Source organism: Triticum urartu, chromosome 5A (genome assembly GCF_056163025.1).
Source record: "Triticum urartu cultivar PI428250 chromosome 5A, HENAU_Tu73, whole genome shotgun sequence".
NCBI lineage: Eukaryota > Viridiplantae > Streptophyta > Magnoliopsida > Poales > Poaceae > Triticum > Triticum urartu.
The window spans coordinates 681,988,741-681,997,709 of record NC_141877.1 but is presented as its reverse complement, the minus strand read 5'-3'; the positions used below and the strand labels follow the sequence as shown (position 1 = coordinate 681,997,709).

The following is an 8,969-nucleotide window of genomic DNA, read 5'->3' as shown; positions in this document are numbered from 1 at the left end:
CGGAGGAGAATGCGAAGATCGCGCGAACCGAAGCGAAGGAATGGTTTGAAGGGTTGAAAGCACAGAGACATCCACCTCTGGAGAAGGTAGATCCGGTGAAAGCGAAGCGCACTCTGGCTGCCCTGGAAAAACCACCCAAGTCCCACCGAAAGGCAACTATGAGCGCATTATTGCAAAGACATGGGCCGAAGCGGAGCGGTCGGGAAGTACAGTCAGTGATCAAAGGATGAAAGAACGATGAGCAGCTGGGAAACAAATTGCCCAGCTCGGCGAACAAGGGAATTAATCGTGCCCCCCGCTCAAGGTGCCCAGCGACATCGTCGATCCGAGGATGGTGCCCGGTTATAGCAATCTTGACGATTACCTGCCCGACGATGTACATTATGATCCCATGGACGTGCAGATACACAGATACGAGTACGGGAAGCCTCTCGTCAAAGATGAAAAATCTCTAACAACGATGATGCGAAGATTGCATGATTGGTACTTGAAAATCTGCAGAGAGTCTGGGGGGAGGAGTACTTTGTATGCGAGAGTTAAACTGGAGCATGACCTCGTTGGAATTGATCTGTTGCCTATTCCATTTGAGGAGTTCTATCAGTTTTTCAATCAATTGGCCCTCGATAAAGCAACGGTCACCTGCTACTGTCTGTAAGTACTACTACTTCTGTCATTAAGTCTCTCTATATAGCTCAGCTCTTTCATTGCATGTATTTATAATTATCCTCACTATATTATGCAGATTGAAGATCACCGAATTGAAGAAAAGACAAATAGGTGATATTGGGTTCGTTAACACATATCTCATAGATGCAACTGAGGTTGAACATCGTCCCGCAGATACCGAGGCCAACTTGCTACGATCATTCAAAATAAATGAAAACAAAGATATAATACTCTTTCCTTACAACTTCAAGTGAGTGTTACTGTCTTGTGCATATTCAGTTTTCCTTATATATTAGTCCAGGTTATAGTAATGTAATTGATGAGTTATGCATGTGTGCGCAGGTACCACTATATTCTCCTAGAGATTAGGCTTGAGCAGGGAGTAGTAACTGTCTTGGACTCTAAACGAAAAGATCCCCAGGAGTATGCGGACATGACTGAAATCCTCAAGAAGTAAGTTAAATCGATCATTATCCACCATATCAGCAACTTTGTTCATTTCCTGATATCAAGTAATTGTTTTCTTTGTCCGGCAGGGTTTGGAGAAAATTCACCAAAAAAGCTCCGGGACTGCCGAAGGAGCTGCAATTTAGACACCCGAAAGTAAGTACTATAGTAGCATGTTCCGCGCATCTCTTAGTGATTCAAGCGCTAGTTTCATCAATACCATTTGGCATTCTTGCTTATCAGTTTGATTGACCTCTATTTCTTGTAAAGTGGTTGTGGCAGGAACAAGAGAATGATTTCTGTGGATACTACGTCTGCAAGTCCATCCGCCACACGACCTGTGAGCGGGGCGGGTACTCTGACGAACAATATGAAGTGCGTAAATAACAATATTCACAATTTTATTTTATTACCATCATTTGTGTTGAGTTTCATTCATTCATATATATATATATATATATATATATATATATATATATATATATATATATATATTGACCCCCTTCTTCAAATTAGATGTTTCGGATGCGGAACAAACTCCTAGCACCAGATCGCATGCGAGCAATTCAAGAGGAATTGGCGGCACTCTTTCTTGACCACGTGATCGCTGAAGACGGAGAATACTATGTGGACCATGCGTCCGTAATTTAGGAGATTATATTTGTAAGAGATAATTATTGTAAATATGTAGCCGGTAGTGTCAGATAGATATACGAGAACTTGTTGTTTGACCAATCTCTCAGAGAAGGAGAGGTGGTCGATATCACTTCTCTCTGTATGCATATATGTTCATGACGATCTTCTGTTTCCTTCGTTTGCTTACTAGCTAGCTAGCGTGTCTAGTCCTCTCTATACGTATGTATAGTACGTAGCGTCGACCAAGCACGGACATAAGAGAGGACACTTCTCTCTATTAATTAGCTATCTAACACAATATATGAAATACCTAAATTAACCCCCCAAAACCCCCACCCCCCTTTAAAAAAAACAAAAACCCCAGCCACAGAAATGCTGACGCGTGGATGCCTATTGGTCCCGGTTGATGCCACCAACCGGGACCAAAGGCCCTCCTGCTTCGGCTCAGCGCACAGGCCACATGAAGGCCCATCTGTCCCGGTTCTGGTTAGAACCGGGACTAAAGGGTCAGGGCATTAGTAACGACCCTTTAGTCCCGGTTCAGGAACCGGGACAAAAGGCCCTTACAAACCGGGACAATAGGCCCGTTTTCTACTAGTGATGACAATCGAGCAATGCCAAGATGGTGATATATGCATGGGTGGATGTTGGCTTGTTGATCTTCCAACAGATGGGAATGATAAATTGTGATGGCTTTTATGCAAATTGGGAATGATAAATGGTGAAGGCTTTTATGCAAGCTGTATCCTTACATCAGTAGGTATGTAAATATCGTGATCATTGTGTTGTTCCTTTCCACTGTTCTGCATGAAAAGTATTGATTTATTCCAAATTCAGAATTTTCTGGAAAATTTGGAATGATATCGATTAGCATTATTCAGGTTTGTGATACACTACTTGCCGTAAATTTTGTTGAGCACTATAAGATTTTGTTTGTAACCATGATCATTTGGGATTCCCATTACATTGTTTGGTGCCATCCTCATGGATAGGAGTGCAAGGAAGGATTCTTCTAATGGTATAAGATGATACATTGCCGAGCTGACACATACAAAGACAGTATTAGGTAGGATTTTGTTTTGAGAACCTTTTGTTATACAGATCTACACATCTTGAACATTCCTGAGCTTCCTTTTGACATGAACATCATTCTACCTATAGGTAACAACATATTTCTGAACCTTAGAAATAGAAAAATCTTATAGTCGATGACTACTAAGAACTTGTGGACGTCTCCCTCCCGAGCCGCCCCCCGCGTGGGCGACCGGGAGGCCCCAGATCCCATCGCCGCCGAACCTCCCCCACTCCTCCTCCTCCTCCCTCGCCGCCGCCCAAGGGCGCGGCCAGGCGAAGCCTAGCCGTCGCCGGCGGCGGCGGGGACTCGGGCCCTCTTGCTCGGGTGGGGCTGGCGCGGGCCGGCGCCGCCGGGCCGGAGCGTGGCGGCGGGCTGGTCGCCACGGCGGGTGGCGGCGGCGCCTCGGCGACGTCGATTCCCCGCGGCAGGAGGCCTTGCGATCTGGTGCGTTGCGGTCGCCAGGGACGGCGGTGGCGTGGCCGGATTGATCGCTGGTCGGCCGTCGGCACCGTGGTGGGTGCGACTCGTCGGCAGCTGGGCAGATCCGCGGGATTCTACCCTTGTCTGGCCCTTGACAGCGCGGGCAACTATGGGGAAACCCTAGATCTCCTTGGGATCGAGCGATGGCGGCGCTTTTGCGTCGTAGACCCTCTTTAGGGCATTGTTTTGGAGTTTGCTCCGGTTGAAGGGACCAGCGACGTCGGCGGCACACGTCTGGTGGAGCAACTGCCGATGAAAATCGCGCCGACTACGGTCATGGAGGACGATGGCGGCGTCTTAGATGTCGTTCCCTTGTCGAGGCATCGTCGTTGCAGTCTGCGTCATCAGGCTCGGGATGCTCCGGGGGAAACCCTAGATCTGGGTCTTCCGGATCGGACGATGATTGCGTTTTATCGCTTTCCCTCCTGGGGGCATCGTTCTGGAGTAAGTGCTGGCTGGGGGGATGGTGGAGCGGTGCTTCATCTCACACATCGATGGCGGCGGATATCGGCGGCATGGCGCTGTGGAGGCTCGGCGTCCGATGCACAGAGATGGACTCGCGCATGAGGAGGTTGCTGTCTGGCGTCATGGTGATGTCGATGGCAGAGTGGCCAGACAAGGTAGAAGTCTCAATATGATCTGAAGATGGACCTGTGGAAGATGGCGGCGATGACACACGAGTGCGTCTGATCAGATTGTGCCCCAGACCTGGTATGTGGCTCGGCTGGGGCTTCCGAATATGTTTCGGCTTCCGGCTTTTGATGTTAGGCTTAGGTGAGTGGTTTGGGTATTGGCCCAGCTGGCACCCCTTCATCATTTTGGATAGGAGTAGCGGCATGTGTTGCCAAGATAGTGGATTCAGGCGCATTGTTGTAATACTTTGTAAGGTCCTCGAGAATAATCAATAAAATGGCCGTATGCATCTCCCAGATGCAGAGGCCGGGGGTCATCCTCTTTTTCTAAAAAAAAAGAAAAATCTTATAGTAGGCTGGCAGGCCATCATAAGTTAATGTTAAGAAGAAAAACTGTGGCAAGGAAACTCATTTTGTTTGTTGTTTGTGTATCTAACCTGAATGCTAAATGATGTTTTTGGCGCACAGTCTATTCCTGTAATATGTTCCGGCATTGGCCCTTTCCGGCATCATGGTAAGGAGTAGGTCACTCGTGTATCTGCATTGTTTTATGTTTTTAGGGGCATTGTATTCTGTTATAGTATGGTTATAATGATTCGTGAAAAATGTATCTTCTGAATGTTATATTCACTTGGAGTATGGCTGAAATTAGTTTCAAAATCATTATCTTCTAAATGTTCATCAACCATCCAAACGGATGATTATTTTCACTATGTGAAATCATGATCAGTATCATGCGTATCAGTCGAGACGTACTCTGTGTCTTCAAATTTTGAATTCTAACGAGACATGTGTTACACGTGCACTCTTACTAGTGTTCCAAACGCCTGACCTGCCCTTTGGACGAGTCAAGTATCCATCCGTGTTGGAATCTCCTTCCTCGTCATCGCATTGGGATCGGTGCAGCCTTGATCATACTTGTTTGGGTCACTTCTTCCGTCCTCCCGCTAAACCCAGGCCTTGATCGTACTGATATTGGCTTTGACGTACGGCCGACTCAAGTCCGAGATCTAATTTCTGGACATCAGGAGCCAGCAGTAGGCGGAGTTCCTTTCACCAACATTTGGATTGTGTCTCACAAGGAGGAGAAACAAGACCACCTCGCCGTGCAGCAGCCCACACTCCCCATGCACGAGAGCGATGCGACAGCTAAGACAAGGTTCGCCGCACACATCCAGTGCTCGTGCAGGCGAGGTACGAATTATTTGGCAGGACACGCAGGGCACAAACAAAGACGAGGCAACTTACTGTGGTGAGATTAGAACGACCAGCAACTGGTGGCAATCGTTGCTAAAATTTGCAATTAATGGTTCAGAAAAGATTAGGTTGTATATATGCTTGTATGTTTGAAAGGCAACACTTCATCATTCTAACAGATTGATACATTGGTATATGTAATTTATAAGATTTTTTAATGATTACTAGGCCACTTGACAACGGAATATAAGTACTACGACATGCTCGCTTACCCCGTGCGCTTTCTCTAAACCTGCCAAAAATGTTGTCAAAACTGTGTAGGAAGAATTTTTTTTAACATGCAAGGCCAGTTCTATACTAGTCATGTAAAAGAATACAATGGAAAACGTCATACTATTTGAATGATCAAGTAAACATTCAAAACGTCATCTTTAAGTACTAGAACAAAGGCGAGTTATGTAGTTATTTTTAGAAGAGTATAATATGGAAAAACTGATACTGTTTTTAAAGGTCAAGTAGATATTACAAATGTCATCATTTATAGTACTGCTACGGCAGGCAACTGGTAGCAACCACTGCCAAAAATTGCAATGGTGCAAAAAGGATTCGGTGGTATACATCCTGTCATGTTTGGTTTGCATGACTATTTTACCAATTTAATGGATTGTTAATTGGCTCAGTGATGTACACTTCATAACCGAAGAAAAGAACCAGCTAGCTAGCAATGATACATGCTCGCGTACCGCAAGCATGTTTCTTCTCCGACGATGATTGACATGCAGATTATTTAGAACTAGTTTATACGCAGTTTGTTAATAAGATAAGAGTGAACAATTACATTACTTCCCAGTTTCTTCCAGCCGGGTGGTCCTTGCCGATTATTTTTGGCCCTCTGCCAAGTGTTTTTCGGCACTCGGCGTAGGGTGTAATTCCAGTAGTGGTTAACTGGCTCACTGATGTGCACTTGATAACCGAATTTAAGTACGTAGTCGTACTAGCTAGCTAGCAAATATGACTTGGTGTCTCACACTCAAATTAATTTCTGAAACGCATTATCCATGGAAAGATTCTCTCGCACAAATGACTAGCACAGCAGCTGATCGATGTTAGGTATGAGCAAACGAGTATATTATAGTAACATAAACTCGCATTTAGTGCAAGTTGTGCAATGCGAAAAGGACACAACACTATTTAGCAGAACAGTTGGTGTATACTTTGTTCTAATGTGCCATGTTGCGAGAAAAAAAAACCCGCCACATAGAATTAAAAAAAATGTAAATCTCGTGAAACAGGGATGGAACCCGCGACTTCCTGCTTCTACCATGCGTTTTGTTTGAACCAGGCCACTAAGCAAGTTCTAAACACGTGTGCATACATTTTCTCTTTGACCTCGTTCACTAATTTAATTCAAAACAATTTGTTTTTTTTCGGACGATATTTCATGTTATCGGGAATTTCCAAAAATAGGCCAGTTTCTGAAAATCTCGTTTGAAAAAAAAACCCTGCGACCGTACAGGAGCCACCCACGACGAGCTGCTGCGATGCAATTCTCGTGAACCAGGATTAAAAAAAATGTAATTCTCGTGAAACAGGGTTGGAACCCGCGACTTCCTGCTTCTAGCACACCCTTCCTACAACCAGGTCACTAAGCAAGTTCTAAACACGTGTGCATTCATTTTTTATTTGACGTCGTTACTTATTTAAATTCAAAACAATTTGGTATTTTCGGACAATATTTCATGTTTTTGGGGATTTCCGAAAATAGGCCGGTTTCCGAAAATCTCGTTTGAAAAAAAGAAACCCTGCGACTGTACAGCAGCCAAACACGACGAGCTGCTGCGATGGACCTAGCTAGGCGCCCGCCTATATAAGCATGAGGCCCGGTGCATGTATTCCAGACAAGGATCCAACCCGAGCTAATCAAGATGGCTTCCTCCACGCCTTACCTTGTCCTACTCTTGTGCCTCACCACTTTCCTGCAAGCATTGCTTACTGCGGCAAATTACCCACCGCCGCCGCCCCCGCCGTTTGAGCTGCCGGAGTCCGAGGTGAGGGAGAGGTTCTCCAAGTGGGTGGTCAAGTACTCAAAGCACTACTCGTGCCAGCAGGAGGAGGAGATGCGGTTCCAAGTCTTCAAGAACAACACCAACGCCATCGGCCAATTCGACCAACAGAATCCTGGCACCGTCATCGGTCGCGGGTTCCAGCCAGGTGGGTCGCAGACCAACAGCAGGGGCGGGGTGAGGATGAACAGGTTCGGCGACCTCAGCCCCACGGAGGTCCTCCAGCAGTTCACCGGGCTCAACACCACCAGCTTGAATGCCACGTCACCCACCTACCTCCCCTACCACTCCTTCAAGCCCTGCTGCGTTGACTGGCGCTCCAGTGGCGCTGTCACCGGCGTCAAGAATCAAGGCACTTGTGGTAAGTTGTCAAGCTATACCTTCTTGCAGATTTAGTTATAGTATACTATATGCATGCATGGTCATGTTTGCTCAATGAATTACTCGTGTCGTCGTGCGGATGGATGAAATTGCAATATGGCAGGATCGTGCTGGGCATTCGCGGCGGTGGCGGCCATCGAAGGCATGAACAAGATTAGGACGGGGGAGCTGGTGTCGCTGTCCGAGCAGGAACTCGTGGACTGCGACACCGGGAGCAGCGGCTGCGGCGGCGGCCACTCAGACTCGGCTATGGCCCTCGTGGCCGCCCGTGGTGGCATCACGTCGGAGGAGAGGTACCCCTACGCCGGATTCCAGGGAAAGTGCGACGTGGACAAGCTACTGTTCGACCACCAGGCGTCCGTCAAGGGCTTCAAGGCCGTGCCACCCAACAACGAAGCTCAGCTGGCGATCGCCGTAGCCATGCAGCCCGTGACGGCGTACATTGACGCCAGCGGTTTTGAGTTCCAGTTCTACTCCGGCGGCATCTACCGTGGCCCCTGCTCCGCCAATGTGAACCACGCCGTCACCATCGTCGGCTACTGCGAGGGTCCCGCCGAGGGAGACAAGTACTGGATTGCCAAGAACTCGTGGAGCAACGACTGGGGTGAACAAGGATATGTCTACCTCGCAAAGGACGTGCCCTCGTCCACGGGCACATGTGGCCTTGCCACCTCGCCCTTCTACCCCACGGCTTGACCACAGCAGCCAGCACTATGTGTGATATCTAAGAAATTGCTTCGATAATGCAAAATTATTTTTTTACTATACTTCCCTTTAATTTGATCAATCGTTAGACCATGCGTGTAATAGCATGTCCTGAGAGTAATAAATTTTCAAGTGAATTACACTTTTTACCAGTTAATTGTGCATTTGTGACATATATTTACCGATTTTGTGGATGTTGTATCGAAATATCCCATCTAAAAAACTGTGTACTCGATTTTAATCCATTTTAGCATTTTGCCTACTATTATATATGACCCGCATGTTAGGTACATACTTTAACAACAATGTTTAAAGATCTCAGGACAGGATCGACGATCATGTCTAGCCTTCTCTTCTCCATGGGTTCCACACCACGCCGTCCTTGTGGTATCCTCTAACCGTGATCATCACCGCACACATTTTACAATCGACAACCATGAGAGATACATGGTACGCAGTTTTTAAAATAGGGTAATCTAGACGAATGCTCATGAAGAAATGGGGTGACTGGTGTGCCGCGAATGTACATATTGGAGGTAAAAGGTGAAATCCAGTCTGAATTTCCAGATGACATTTTGGGTACGTATCGTGCTCGTGCACACTCTTCTTTCTTTTCTATTTCTTCATGGGATTTTCTTTTAAAATGAAATTTGCATGCACGATGAGCACTCTTATGGTACTGTTAAA

General features: G+C 46.5%; 2 protein-coding genes across 2 annotated transcripts; both read left to right on the top strand.

The window, feature by feature from the left end:
- The first annotated feature begins 299 nt into the window (after window positions 1-299).
- On the top strand, window positions 300-1,123 carry LOC147974123 (uncharacterized). The gene is made up of 3 exons (XM_087524918.1): window positions 300-651; window positions 743-916; window positions 1,009-1,123. The coding sequence occupies exons 1-3, from the start codon at window positions 332-334 to the stop codon at window positions 1,121-1,123; spliced, it is 609 nt and encodes a 202-aa protein (XP_087381044.1). The 5' UTR covers window positions 300-331.
- Window positions 1,124-7,015: 5,892 nt separating this feature from the next.
- On the top strand, window positions 7,016-8,434 carry LOC147974122 (ervatamin-B-like). Its single transcript, XM_087522363.1, has 2 exons — window positions 7,016-7,557; window positions 7,681-8,434. Exons 1-2 carry the CDS (start codon window positions 7,059-7,061, stop codon window positions 8,271-8,273), a joined length of 1,092 nt encoding a protein of 363 aa, XP_087378489.1. The 5' UTR covers window positions 7,016-7,058; the 3' UTR covers window positions 8,274-8,434.
- Window positions 8,435-8,969: the final 535 nt, after the last annotated feature.

Coding starts and splice junctions, on each gene's coding strand:
- LOC147974123 (XM_087524918.1), top strand. CDS start 332: ATGGTGCCCGGTTATAGCAATCTTGACGATTACCTGCCCGACGATGTA. Junction 652..742: donor ACGGTCACCTGCTACTGTCT/GTAAGTACTACT, acceptor TATATTATGCAG/ATTGAAGATCACCGAATTGA. Junction 917..1,008: donor CTCTTTCCTTACAACTTCAA/GTGAGTGTTACT, acceptor ATGTGTGCGCAG/GTACCACTATATTCTCCTAG.
- LOC147974122 (XM_087522363.1), top strand. CDS start 7,059: ATGGCTTCCTCCACGCCTTACCTTGTCCTACTCTTGTGCCTCACCACT. Junction 7,558..7,680: donor CAAGAATCAAGGCACTTGTG/GTAAGTTGTCAA, acceptor GCAATATGGCAG/GATCGTGCTGGGCATTCGCG.